The 14,885-nt window shown below is 36.8% G+C and overlaps 1 protein-coding gene across 3 annotated transcripts; it reads right to left on the reverse strand.

The window, feature by feature from the left end:
* Positions 1 to 103: 103 nt before the first annotated feature.
* Positions 104 to 14,855, reverse strand: ncaldb (neurocalcin delta b). Of its 3 annotated transcripts, none has more exons than XM_044139434.1 (4): positions 14,631 to 14,855; positions 3,739 to 4,170; positions 1,955 to 2,060; positions 104 to 1,868 (listed from the first exon to the last, which is right to left on the reverse strand). In XM_044139434.1, the coding sequence occupies exons 2-4, from the start codon at positions 4,114 to 4,116 to the stop codon at positions 1,774 to 1,776; spliced, it is 579 nt and encodes a 192-aa protein (XP_043995369.1). In that variant the 5' UTR covers positions 4,117 to 4,170; positions 14,631 to 14,855; the 3' UTR covers positions 104 to 1,773. The 3 variants fall into 3 exon arrangements, with proteins under 3 accessions (XP_043995369.1, XP_043995370.1, XP_043995371.1); XM_044139435.1 differs by having other exon boundaries at positions 3,739 to 4,167; positions 14,631 to 14,854; XM_044139436.1 differs by having other exon boundaries at positions 14,692 to 14,822.
* Positions 14,856 to 14,885: the final 30 nt, after the last annotated feature.

Raw genomic sequence — 14,885 nt, forward strand, 5'->3', positions numbered from 1 at the left:
TGATTTAAAATACTGAAATTGTTTTCTTATTTTTACCAATCAAAAAAAATATATAAAAATCCAGTTTTATACACTTGTATTACAAAAAGAGCTGCAAAATAAATCCTTACCCCTCCGTTTTGCTTTTATTTGAACAAAATGGACATCCTACAAAGAATACATGATACAAATGCAAAATTTAGGAAAATTATACAGTGACAATTTTTTTTCCTCCTTTTTGTTCAACAGTTGAGCCGTACAGAATAAATGGATACAATACTGTGCTTTTTCTTCTTTCATTTAATTCTTCTATATTTGGCACTTGACCACAGGATGCTGCTGAAATGAAATAGAGGTGGAAGTACCTGATTGTCTCAGTGAAAGGAGCAGAACTACAAACGTTATCACAGTTGAATTTTTCTCTTTCTCTTTTTTTTTTTTTTATATTCACCCAATAGTTACATGATTTCAACATATGAATACAGCAGTTTCTCACATCAGCAGGGCAGTGAAAGAATCCTGACGGAAGAAGTGAAATGTTCACAGCGAGATCTGCTCCTGCAATCAGTTTTCAGTCTGTGGCAAAGTTAAAAACACGACTGCTGGCGTTTACTCAGACAAAATCTGAACTTGAACATCATTTTCTCTCTTTTTTTTTTTTTTTTCAGTTTTCTTGCACAGAAAATTTAATTAATTTTGGGAGAATGGCTTAGGATTTCAACATTTCTTTCCTTTTGAGGGAAAATTAATTTCCTTAAAGGTAAATGTAACAAAGCCAAACGTGTAAAAGCACACCTGGTTCTCTCCTTTTGTTTAAAACATGTCTAATATAAATATGTGTGAATACACTGTACAGGTTTCTTAGATATTTGTCAAATAAAAGAAATTAAAATATCTGTCACATTCCAGTATTTTATGCATGAAAATTGAAAGTGAAATCTTGCGCTGCAGCAAAACGCTGCAATGTAACGTCAGAATAAAATGAGAACAGACTATATATCTTTTTTTTTTTTTTTTCCTTTCACACTTAAAACTGCGGTGGCAGACAAACAATCACAGCTCAGTTTATGCATAACGTAGAGTCGCTCTCCAGAGACCACGTAGGTATATTCAGCGGTCACGACAACTTCATTTAGAAAGCCGAGTCAGTTTTGGTTCTTTCATAACATTCTTTCAAAAAACAATACAGTACATAAAAAAATGATTCGATATTTAAAACAATGATTCCCAGATCTTGTGTCTAAATAACCGTTCTGTAGCCCCAGACTGACATGCTTCATTTCCCCCCCCACTGTTGACAGTGAGCTACTTTGCAATACTTGGTAAAGATCTGTTCATCACCACTCGGCAAACCGTGTCAGTCCCACAGTTAAAACCAACATTATTCTCTTTAAATAGGAAATCCTGCTTTTAAAAATAAAAAACAAAAAGGGCAAAAACAAACTTGGATTTGCTTCAACGTAACCCGTGGATGAGCTGCGCCATCCCTGATCTCGCAGCGCAGCAGGGAAAAGCGTTTCCATTTCAACGAGTCTTTGATGGTAATTTCAGTCCTTCAAGTCAAACCTGTACCGCGGATCAGACCCGTGTTTGTGCAGAACCTTTGACCGAACACAGAGGCCCGTGAACAGTGTGCCAACGATTATTTACAGACATGCATATGTCGTGCTTCGGTACAGCATGTGTCTGTGTTCATGTGCCTCTCTATAGGTCAAAGTATTACATTTCAAAAGAGTCTCAGGTGGGTCAAATGGGAGCCATTTTGAAAACGTGCTAATGTATCAGTCCAGTTTCCTACTGCCCAGCACTGCTGGGGTCACACTGCAGCAGTCGCACGATGGAGGGGTCGTTCTTTGCTCCCTCCACGAACTCCTCCAGGGACAGTTTACCTGAAACGAAGAAAGTTTCATGTCATTAAAACAGGTTTTGTCTCAAGAACGTTTAAGTTGGAGTCAAGGCCTCTGAGCAGCCTTACCGTCTCGATTTGTGTCCATCTGCCTGAAGATTTTGTCTGTGCGCTTCTCAGGTGTGGATTCGTCTTCTGGCATTTTCATCACAGAGGAGACCATCTTGTAAATGGCCTGGAAAAAAAACAACAACAAAAACAACAACAACAACATCAATAAGAGTTGATTTTGATGTTTGCAGAGATTCTCTATCCAATCTGACTTATTTTGAAATATTTTACCTATTAACAGGAAAAAAAAAAAACCTCCTGGTTATTTTTACTTTAAATAATGCAGAGAATCGTGGACAATAAGGCAGATTCTCATTCTGATTGTTGATATGCAAACGTTTGCAGCTGTGACAAAGTCCAGACACAGAGGGACTAAAAAAAAAAAAAGCATACGGTAGTTTTTTAAAAAGAACAAAAAAAAATCAAGAGGTATGAAGATTTTTATATGGCATTGTACCAGGAATAAAGTCAATACAGGAGTACCGTTTTATTTAATATTTCCAGTTTTGTTTGGCATCGCTGTAAAAACTGTTTCTGTCTGATCTTAAATGCTTAGGAAATCTTGTGGAGATTTAAGAAAAAACATCCCTACAAATAAATCAAATCAAATCAAACTTTATTTGTATAGAATAAAGTTTGATTTGATTTTGATTTGATTTGATTTGATACAAATAAACACGTTTTCACTTCAGACATCAACTAAAAATACAGAAAACTAACTAGGAGAACAGGATTACACAGTCTGCTTGATTTAGCTCTATGTTGTGTGATGTAACAACATGTGTGGAGGATTGTGTGTGTGTGTGTGTGTGTGTGTAGCGCACAGTGAGGAATCTAAAGCGTTCGCCCAATAAAACCCAGAACTTGATTTAGCTGTAAGTGGAGGAGTGCACAGCTAAATTCAGAGGAATCTGAGAACCAGAAAGGAACGGATAGTTTCCACTATCAGAAGATTTTTCAGCTGTCAAATGACACAGAGCAGGAGAGACGATGAATATACAAGTAAGGTTGCAAACTTCAAATGTAGAGTTGGAAAAACAAAACGAAAATACTAACGGACTGCCTTTACCAGGGAATTTAAATGTAATCAGATGCATATTTTGGCACACAAATCTCCCTTTACTCTTTGAAAAAAGACTGTTTATAAATGTACATAAATATCTATTTTAGGAGATTTGTACTAATTTTTAAAAGAACCATCATTTTACCAGTACATTTAGGATTAAAACTAAAAACATTTTTCAAAGAGGATGAATTTTATTTCTTCTGTCAGATGGAAAAGCGTACAATTAAAAAAAGCCCGTAGATTTAAACCTAATGACAAGAAAAAGATATAAAAGCTATTTATTTGTACTTTTAGTTGAAATTCTAAGCAAATATTGCAAAAGCAAAATGAAAAAGTGCTAAAAAAACACACACACACACACACAAAAAAAAAAACAGTATGTATTGTTATATCAATATTTAAATCATCAGCTTGTACTTTTTATTTTTTATCCATAGATATTAGGACTCATTGTTTAAGGTCCAAAGAGCCACTTGAGGTTCCGGAGCCGCATGTTGCAGACCACTGGACTAGACATTTAAAGTTACTCAAAATTTAATGCAAAGTTTTCAGTTTGGAATATTTCCAATATTCAAAGAGCTTAACTTTTTTTTCTTTTTCGCCAACCCCTTTACAAGCCAGCTAGCTTTACATCACAAATATTCAAATGACATTTTAACTTCGAAGAAACTCGAGGAGAGGAAGCAAAATGTAGCAACATTTAAAGATGAAGAAAAACACCTGACAAAAACCTTACCGTTACAATCTCCAACATCTCAGCCTTGCTGATGTATCCGTTCCCATCCAGGTCGTACATGCTGAACGCCCACTTCAGCTTCTGGTCCAGCCGGCCGCGGGACGTGACGCTCAGGGCGATGATGAACTCCCTGAAGTCTATAGTCCCGTCGGCGTTGGCGTCAAACGTGCGGAAGACGTGCTCGGCGAACTTTGAGGCGTCTCCGTACGGGAAGAAGTTGGCGTAGATCTTCTTGAACTCCTCCATGTTGAGGGCGCCGCTGGGGCAGTCCCGCAGGAAGCCCTTGTACCACTCGGTGATCTCGTGCTCGGTGAAGTCCGTGTTCTCCATCAGGTCCTGCATGACGTCGGGGCGGAGTTTGCTGTTCTGTTTGCCCATGGCTGCTTGGTTTGGAGGAGCTTCTGGATGTGAGGGCAGCGGCGCTTTAGACTGCTGGACAAGAGACACAAGAGAATATGTCAATAATCACATGAAGACAAGAGACCAAAACCGGAGTCAGAAATTAAAACTATTGTAACACAAATATGAAAGCAGCTCCGACTGCAACATACGTTTATCTTGCACAGATGAAATACTAAAGGGAAAAAGTCATCATTCACTCAGTGAGGTTTTGCAGTTTGTCTGGGTAATTTTATAAAAAAATAAATAAATAAAATATACACACACATATATATACAGCTACAAAAAAAAAACAGGTAGAGAAATGTCTGCTGAAATTGTTTAGTCATCTTCTTGAATAAAAACATGCAAGTTGAAAAAAGTTAATTATTGAACAGAGATGATCAGGGTACCGGCTCTCTGAACTAGAGACGGACAGAAAAACTGGTTGATGACTCAACTATAAACCAAAAAATAAAATAAAAATCAAGCGAACACGCCCTGCCTAACTGCTAATGGTCAACACCATCAGAGAGGAAGTTGTTACTGAGGGAAAGAGATTCAAAATAGGATTACCAAAATTGAAGCACAACGGTGTGAGCAACTTCAACAAGGTACGTAAAAGCTTTTAAAATTCAATTTAAAGTTTCTAATTCTCACCACTTCAATTGTCTCAACTAGATTAACAACCAGGATAATTCATCACAGTATAAAACAATAAAAAACACTTTGCACTCACACTCTAAAAGGTTTCTCGACCTTTTACCAGCCTTTTTTGCCAAGCTGAATAATTATAAAATGAGACAAAAGAAGCATTTATAATGTCCTCCTTTCTATTTAATATCAAAGTGCAAAAACATATCAACGGCAATAAACAATATGCAAGATAAAGGAGAAACGGAGACCACCGAATGTTTGCAGGGAGCAGAACGTGTGTAGATGCACCAACCACACCTGTGGATAACCACGTGCATAATACTGTGCCAGTGCATGCATCTCTGCAGATGCAACTTACATTTCCTGCAAGAACTTTGAGGCTCGTTGTCGAAACAGCTCGTCAGCCTTGCCAATATTTGTTGAGTCTCGTTATAAATCTGACGGGTTCAATGAAAGATTGTAAACTATTTTCTTTGAAACAAGATTTTTTACAGGAAGAAAATAAGAAAAAATGTCTTCTTTAAAGCTAATGTACTGAACAGGCTAAGTTGTGAAAAGCTCACAGATTATGGCAGCTAAAAGCAGCAACATCAGGTCAAAACTAAGAATAACTTAGTCTAAGCACTTCACATTAGAGACTTCAGTTAATACTTTTCTTTTTTTTTTTTTTTTAAGTAAGAAATGTGAAAGTAGTTACTTTGTTAAAAGTAGACTCAAAAAGAACGAAGAAAATTATTTAATTTACATTAAGCTTCATTGTAGGGCAACGTAAACCTATTAGTGTTGCGCCTGTAAGACACTGATGAATATTTTGAACATTTAAAATCACATTACACACTGACATAACTTTCACTGATTGAGAAAAACTGCGTAAGGAGAACTTTTATCCAACTCATAAAAATCACAGTTATGATGACCAAACATCTCCACTGAAAGGGGAAAATAAACTCATTCTAATTAATTTTTCAATGTTGTAAAACTCACTTTGCCCTTTAACCCCATTTCACTTGCTCATACATAAATGTTCCATAAACTGGCCGCTTTAATCCTTTAATTAACTTGGAGGTAAACAATGAGCTGCAGTATTGTGACGCCGCCTTCACACAGATCCTAACGCTGATTAACGCCAGTTTGATGTTACACCTGCAAACAGAAATGGATTCATAAGCCTAAAAGTTAGCCTGCTATTCAGATCAGAAGCAAAAAGCTTAGATGGCATCCAGTTAAATCTATTAAACAAGGATGTTAAGTTAGAAAAGAAATTGTACAACTTTTAATCTAAAATGTGTATCAAGAACATTTTTATTAGCTAGCCAGAAACAATTCTTCATGTGTTGGTTTATTGCAATAATGCCATATGGAGTTGTAACCATGGACGCCGTTATTTATTCAGCATTAGTTGCTAGGGTTACAATGTTTTTGCCGCATAAAAAAAAAAAAGTAAAAACTACTCATTTGTTGATTTTTATTTAATTTTGTGTTATGACATCTTATAACGAGCTCTTGTTAATGTAAGTGCGACAAAATATTCAAAACCAAAGGCTGGTGCGACAGCATCAATCAACAAGTCATTTCTACGTCTATTGAGGGGAACCTCAAGGCTCCGTCTTAGGTTCAATCTCATTCTCATTAAAGCCCACTTCCATTGCGCTCCTATTTTCACAAAGGAGCTGAAACATATACTTTTTATTTGTTTCAGCTATAATGATAATCTATGGGTAAATCTATGTACAACAGCAGTCGGACATACAGAGATGTGTAAAAACATGAATGGGGAGAAAAGTCTTTTAATAAGTGATTACTGCTATTCGTTTTACAAGAAATCTTGGTATGGTTTCAGATAACACTTTTGAATTTTATGCAAATAAATAAAGATTTTTTTTTTTGCTATTCTTTGTTCTCTGCTGTTTTTAAATACAAGTTTTGACTTAACTAATCTACTTATTTGCATTATATTAAGTTGATAATGACTCTTCAGGCTGAAACAGAACAACCAACCATGCAAGAACACATTCATATGGCAAGTTTTGGACTGTGAGAGGAAGACAGAAGAACCTTTAAAAGCAGAAAGAAAACACACAGACGTCATATAGGATGTCAGACTGGGATTCAAACCCAGAACCTCCTTCCTGCAAGAACAACCAACCACTCCACCGTGCAGCCGATTTAGTATATTTCCACAACTACAGGCCTCAAAACCAAAAGCAAATTGGATTTTATTTAGCTTTTTATACGTTTTGTTTCTCGTTTCTTATTCATGCACTTTTCATTTCAAGTTATTATCCATCTGAACCACCAATTGCCTTATATTTGCATTTTAATTGCTTGATAGATTGTGGCGCATAATGATGGTTTTTGAGGCAGAGGAGAAACAACAAGTCATGCAGTCACTCGTTACCAAAAAAAAAAATTACTTTACAGAATGCTTCTGACTCACATTAGAAATTAATAAAGCTTCCTGGAAAGCCTAATGGCTTATTCAGTTGTTTGCTTTTAGTTTTAATCGAAAATATGCAGTAGCCATCCAGTCCTACTGTTTACAAGATGACTAAAATGTTTTGCCAGCTATTATTATAAACAAGACTGATAAGGTTAATTAGTGCTAATCCTGACAGTTTCGTAAAAACAACAAGAGCTACAAAATTAATCAACGGGATGTGTTTATATGGTCAATATTTGCTTTACCAACAATTCAGCAGCTAGAAAAAATGTAATAAAAGTTCTATAATGTGAAAATCTTTCACTTACTAAAGAGAAAAAGAGCACTTTTGGCAAGATAAAGAAATGCTTTCAACCTCAGCCTGATTAGGTTTCACTTATGGTGCTTTTACTGACGGGTAAAAGTTTGGATTTTCCAGTTTTCAACAGGCTAAAAATCTGCACTCTTCTGTTCTGTTTGCATGCAACTCCTGCAAATCCCTTTCCAACAATAATATGATTTGCAGAAATTAAAGTAATTAACATTTCCAACCTAAAATACTATCTAATAAGTATTTTAATCCAATATTTTGCCTGTGAAAGTGTTTTCCACTTTGGTGAGCTAAAATAGACAAAAACAAGTATGTGCCCAATTATTACTTTTCAACTGAGGGCCTCCAGCCCCAGCAGCGACAGCATTCCCATTGGCTGATTAACCTTTGCTTATTTTAAAACAAGATGACGGGGTGAGAACTCAGGCCTGCATCGAACATCCCATCAGCCAGTCACCCTAAGATCTCCTCTATTTCTGACTCTGCGAGATCACTGGCCACAATTAACCGTTAAGGCTCTTACCTGCTGCTCCTGGCAGACTGGAGCCCACAGGCTTACATAACCGGGGCTTTGACAAGTGCTAAGTTCACGTGGTGTGGGCAGATTCTCGCTCAAGCATCCCAGGAGGTCAGCACAAGTGACTGAAAGCTAGTTTAACCTTCCGAGCTGAGAACAGCCCAGAGATGGAGCTGCTGACCTAAGCTAAAGCAGTCAGAGTGGATCTGAGCAGAACAGGCCATCACTTTGTTTCTAGTAACACCAACATGAACACCAAACCTTGGAGTCCATGACAGAAATCAACGAGGTAATCTGCTGCATCAAACATCTGATGAGATGTCTGATGTTTAATGCATGTTTTTCAAATGACAACTTGACAATTATCTTAACTTTTTTTTTTTTTTTTGCATTAATATTGTATTAAGTTAGATGTGTTTCTGAACACATCAATTATGATTTATGATCTTAAAAAATATATTTTTCTGTTTCCATTTGATTAACAATGTTTCCCACCATCATTAAACTTTGGTTTGGGGAAGTTCAACCTGACTGGTCATATTTACTAAATGTAACATTAAATAATGTCAAGGTTTTCCCCCAGCTTATTATAAGCCTGGCAGGCCACCAGGCTTTACTTGAGTCCCAACCAGGCTTAGCAAGTTTTTTTTTATGTTTGCATTTTTTAAGACTTTATAGTTGGTGTTCAGATATTAATCTTCCAATCATTTTCAAGTTTCCTGCCATCTTTAAATATTTTTTTAACTCAAAAACATGGCAGGTTGCTGGATGAATGACTGCCGAGCGCCGCAAGTTTTCTGAGGGAAACCTTGAATTTATTTCAACCCAAAAACTGCTTTGATGTGCCTATATAACCAGGCTGAACAATGTCAGGAAAACATGCACCTTCAACACTATTACTGAACATTTAGATTTTGTCTCCAGATTCCCAAAGGAAGCGAGTTCATAAATAAAAATACTAATTATACTTAAGAAGTAAATCCTAGTTTATGCATCACAGATTTACTTATTGTTCTCATTTTAAATTCCAAAATGCATCAAAGAAGCTATTTTGCAAATTGACAGACCAGAATAATGTAACTTTTTACTTTTATAATAACCTGTCACATAAATTGATTACTTTAAAAATAATACTTTTTACTGACTAAATTTGGAGACTTGTGATTTTATACAATTGTTCCTAAGAAATGTTGCTAGAATAAAGAGATATTTGCTCAGTACTGATGTTCAAACAGAGGAAAGATGAGCAGCTGGGGTCTCTCTGGTGTACTTAAGCTCATCTACTCCACACGGTATTCGTCTTAGAACATCTTGTTGCCCACTTATGTAACATACACAGGTCTCCATTTATATCCTGCAGGTAAGCTTCGACGCAAGACTCCAACAGATAATCCAAGAACAGAGGGAGATGAAGGAAGCTGTCTGAGAGCCAAAAGGACTGAAAAGTACCAGATTACTGACCATATGAATGAGGCGCCCATTTAGGTGTGACGCATCTTTCACCAGGCTTACTACCACATCAATTTTACTTAAAGAAGCTTTGAAAAAAAATGATGAAGCTACTTTTTATCTCTGAAGTAATAACATATCCAAAAGAGAAGCAGCCATCAGACCAGACCAAATATTAAAACCACAACTAATGTTTCTGCTGAAGTTAAAAACATATTATATAGTTCTGTTTAAAACTGTCACCAAAAAACTGTAAATCAATTATTTGCATGAAAAATGTAAATGAGCTCAATAAAATCCATTTGAATGATTGTTTTTCTTGTCTCTTTCAACCAGACTGGATGACAGAAGGTTTCTGGTGGGTTGGTCTCAACTAGCCCCTTTTTTGAAGGGACATTTTATTTAAAGACTTCAGCATTCAATTTATTTTGGATATTTTTTCTAGGTCCAATGTTAAATGTACAGTAGAAATTAAAGCACATTGATCTCTTAGAGGGTGTACTAGCATTATTATGTCATTATGCAATTATATTACTTGAAAATGGCTCAAAACATTATTGTTTATTGCAATAATGTCTGGGACAACTTATCATCCAGCTAAATGTATTATTGTTACAGGCCTAGTTCTGCAACAAAACAAACACACTCAGTCTGATTGCTGATTTTATCAGCAGTTCTGCTTTGTCTTTGTCTGCTGGTGAACAATTACTGCAGATTGGCAACAACATTTGTTTTGTGTTGTTAGAGAAGAACCATTCAATTAATTTCCAAAACACTGGACTATGCCAAGTCTAATCAGCAGGTTAAATACAGAAAAATTTGGAGGATTTTTTTTTCTCTCTCTTCTTCTATTCATTAAATGCAAATTAGGAACACCTGCTTTATAAAACAACACTGTGAAGAAATGTCACATAAAGATTAGGAAAATAAATTGTTGTCTTGTTATTCCTTCATTTAATTTGGATTTGAAATTAAAATAATTTATAGACACGTCTTATTTCTTGTACCGTTTCTTCCTGTTTACATTGTAGCAAAATGACGAAAACTGAGTCGAGAACAAAAGTGCAGCCTTTACTGGTTTAGTCGAACCATTAACACCAATGAAGTTAGAGTTAAATGTCATGGCGAGAGACAGAAACTAGTGCACATGAACCACTTTTACCCTAAAACCACAAATTTGATCTCACTATGGTTTAATCTATGTGCATGCAAAGAACTTAGGATGTATGTACGGCCTTAATTCAAACTGACTAATTCGAAAGATGAAATGTTCACACTTGGTAAAGCTTAATAATTTGGGTCAAATTTTAAAAGCTTTAAAAACTGCACCCATCTCAGAAAAAAAACACAAGTTCTTGACTGTAAATGCGGCCCATTTGCAATCAAGCTGCCATATGAAGCAGCTGCTGCCCAGCATAACTTTTGGAGCAGGGAGCACTCGCGTTACAAGTACCGTGGCAGTGTGTGTTCACTTCAGCGAGCTTCAATGGCTCCTTGAATGTCTGAGTGCAACTTAATCTGTCGTGTTATTTGGTGTGAGGTCAGAGAAAGACCACTGTTGGTCCGACCTGTACTACAAAGTGGTACAAGAAATAGTTTCTATAAAAGCTTTCTGTTCATCAAATGACGATCAAAAGTTAAGTTCCAGCAACTAAAGCAAGTTGGGAGTAAAGAGAAAAGATTTTAAGTCTAATTTAATTCTTCAAAGTTTCACAGTTAGATAGAGGTAAATAAAAACTTCCAGTAACAGTTCATTGGTTTCATGCAAGAACATGGAACCAATGATGTTCCATGTTCTTGATTGCATCAGTCAGCCTGATGCAATCAATCGGTCAGCCTGATTGATTGCATCGGGCTGACTGATTGATTGCACCGAGATTACAACAAAAAATGTGATTTTTATCCTTAAAGTCATTAAATGTATCAGAACCAACAACTCTACACCAACCCACAGCTTATACTTTCATGCTAGCTCTATCAAGAACTCGCAAGCTCATTTTTCTCTTTTAGCTCTTTTAGCTTGTAGAAAATCAAAAGGTCAAAATCAAAATTGGTATCAGCCAGGAAGAAGCCCAATGATGCATCTCTAATTTGAAGTCAAATTGAACTGAAAAAATTTTCTAAACTACTAATTGCATCCAGTTAGACAGAAAATAATTGCAAACTGTATATTTCTTCTGCACAGTTCTGTGGCAGGACTATCGAGTAATGCGCTCTTCCTAAACAAAAATGATAAATTTCTAAAGGTGTTTTTGATACCACATATTCACTGCTAAATCTAAAAAAGTGGTAAACTCTTCCTCCTTCCGGTGCTTATTAAAGCAAACCCTTTGTAATAATAATAATAATATTTGTGAATCACCAAAAAACCCCAAACAGTTGTCACATTTAGCGATAAACAGTATGTTTTAATTACAGACTTTTATTGCTTTATCTTTCATTATTAGTCAGATTTTAAAAGAAAGAAAGAAAAAATGGCATCTCCTCTTTGTGCGCGAAACCCAAGGGAGAAACTTCATCATAATTCAGCACACATCAGCTCCCATTGTGAGACGGAGAGCTCTTTGCGAAAAGGCGCTGCAGAAAACCACAATCATGACACTGAAGCCATTATGAGGAGCGGATGAGAACAAGATAAAAAAAAAATGCCATTGACGGCAGAGACGGAGGGAAGAGCTGCAAAACAGACTGAGCATTGGACAAACACTCAGAGTAAATTGTCGCTGATTATATGTGAAGAGCACAGCTCATTTTTCCCCTGAATGTCTAAACAAAAGCCAGCAGAGATGGAAATGTCAATGTGACAAACTGAACGTCTCCCATTCCTCTCTGTCGCTGTTATCTCCTGCAGAGTATGAGGAAAAGAACATGCAGTTTCCTACCAAAAACATTCTGTATCTATCTGTTCCTCACTCACTTCATCTACTTTTTTGTCCTTTTTCTTTTAAGTATTAATTCAATTCAAAAGCCCGCCGACTGCCTCATTAACGAGCCAAACTACAGGCCGAGCCGCCCTCCACTGTGGTCCAATCTGGCCCAAAACAAATGGAAAACACACCCGCGCAGGCAAAAATAGAACATCTGTTCAAATTTAGCAAACATCTGTCGGAGATCTGCATCTTGAAATGTTTAAGAGACAAGCCTCAACAACTCGGTGTTAATCCAGCTCAACTTGCTGGATTCCTAAAATTAAATCTGAAAAAGTCCAGATGCCACGCATCTGTGTGTTTGCTGAGGTTTCTCTTTTGTTTGTTTCCTCTGTCCAACAGAGCATCTTTCACATCATTTCCTGAGTGTTTCATTGGGATGACTAAACCTCCTCTTTTGACACTAACATTTATGCGTCTATTTCAGTGTCTATTAACACCCCCAGAAATGCATTACAGGGTCTGACAGAGGAAGTTCAACCACAAATCATATAACATACCGGCTAGACTTCCCACTGTGTGAATAAAAATACTCCAGCTTCACAGTATTCAGAGATTTAAAACAAAATAAATATATCACATAATCTGACTTGAATCCACAAAAACTGTTTGTACATATGTTTATTTTGTTTTAAATAAAGAAAAATAACATTTTCTTTCATCCAGCTGGTCAGCAGTGCACAGTAAAGCACAAAAAGGGGCCTCTTTACAAAACCTTGGCCAATATGATGGCTTTGCTAGCACTTTCCAGGAAGAACTGTAAACTTTGTTTAAGACTTCTTTTCTGCAGTACAGCTTTTCAGTTTGATGTTATGACTTAGAATTTTTTTTTTTTAAAGGGAAATAATTTTTAGCTCTTTAAACTTCCAAGTAAGAAAAAAAATGAATAAAATGTCTTAAGTCCAAAATCCAAGTAGAAAAGTCATAAAGCTCCAAAAAACCTTGAATTCAGAATTCAATATGGCTGCCTTTACAAGTCAAATTAGTGATGTTTATTCAAACCACGTAAAAAGTAAAACATTTTGATATGATGTAAATTGGTAGGCTTCCAGCAGTCTTAGTAATATCATTTGAAAAGACTCCATCATTCCTACATAAAAGTCCAATGAAATTCTGCTAATTTTGCCAAAAACTGCAAAGCCTCAAATTGTGAGGCAATCCCAAGCTGTCTACTTGTTTATGCAAATCTCCAATTTAAAAAAAGAAAACCTTACAAATACAATCTCACAACACTCGAAAATAAGTCTCTGCAGTCAGATTGAATCTCTCTTGTTCAAACATCTTCTATTTGAATCCCGCTCCTTGTGCTCAAAATTTCTTGCTCTCAAAATGTCAAAGATACAGTCATTTCATGAAAACATGCAAGCAGAGAAAACAGGCCTGAGAGAAAAGGTTGCATCCCCACAGAGGAAGTTAAAGTGCAACACACAGGAGTGAAAAAGGAGCGACGAATATTTGTGCATTAAATCTGAGCACAGAAAGATAATTTTGGGGATACGTTTTGAGTGCGAGAGCAATGTTTTAAGTGAGAGAGGCGCAATATAGGAAATGCATGCTCAATTTCTAAAAAAATAAATAAATAATTCCCCCAAATGTCTGTGACATTCATTTGTGTGAATGACTCCCTGTTTAAACTTACAACTGCTTGGAGAGTGAAAACAGAGTGATTGCTGCATCTCTATTGACTGAATGCACACACAATTTACAAGAGACATTCATTTGCAGGAGAGCAAACATTTCCACTCGCTTGTCAAGGTGAAACAAGTGCAGTAAAAGCTGCCTTCTTTCTCCTGCTTTATTCTACTGACTTGACTGATGGGCTATTTGCTGAAACGAGATACTCACTGAGCTTTGTGCGGTCTCCACTTCCTGTGTTCACGCTTTAAGTGCAAATACAGCGAACACCTCTGAGAACTTCTCTGGAGGTTCATTAAGGATAAAAAGGACCAGCCTCATCCGATTAGAAATGTAGGTGAAGCCTGATCAGCGACTAGCGACGTATAATGCTGCTGCAGAGCAAAGTAATGGTAGAAACTGTCAAGTGTTGTTTCTAAAACAGAAAAATGTACCTTAACAGTGTTGGAAAGACACATAAATTAGTATTGTTTGGGTGTAAACTTATTTCAGCTGCGTTGTGAGGGAATAAAAGTATCAGGAAGAGGGTACACTCACTAAAGAGGGAAGGGAAGGACGGGGACATTAGCCACAACTTACCTCGCTTTTTCAGTTTGCGTGGAGGGTTTATTCTTAAAAGGTCTCCTTAATAGTCCATTACCTCGAGTCAGGGAACAGTGGTGGAGTCGGAGAAACCGGCTGGTTGTAGCTGAAGCCACACAGGAGCTGCAATACCCAGCTGCTCTCCGTACAAACTCCGAAGCGAGGCTGACTGTTTTCTCAACCGCTGCTCACTCAGACTCTACTCAACCCCGAAGCTCCTCACAGCGGCGTCACGTGGGGCAGCGGCGACCA

Source organism: Gambusia affinis, linkage group LG14 (assembly GCF_019740435.1).
Source record: "Gambusia affinis linkage group LG14, SWU_Gaff_1.0, whole genome shotgun sequence".
NCBI lineage: Eukaryota > Metazoa > Chordata > Actinopteri > Cyprinodontiformes > Poeciliidae > Gambusia > Gambusia affinis.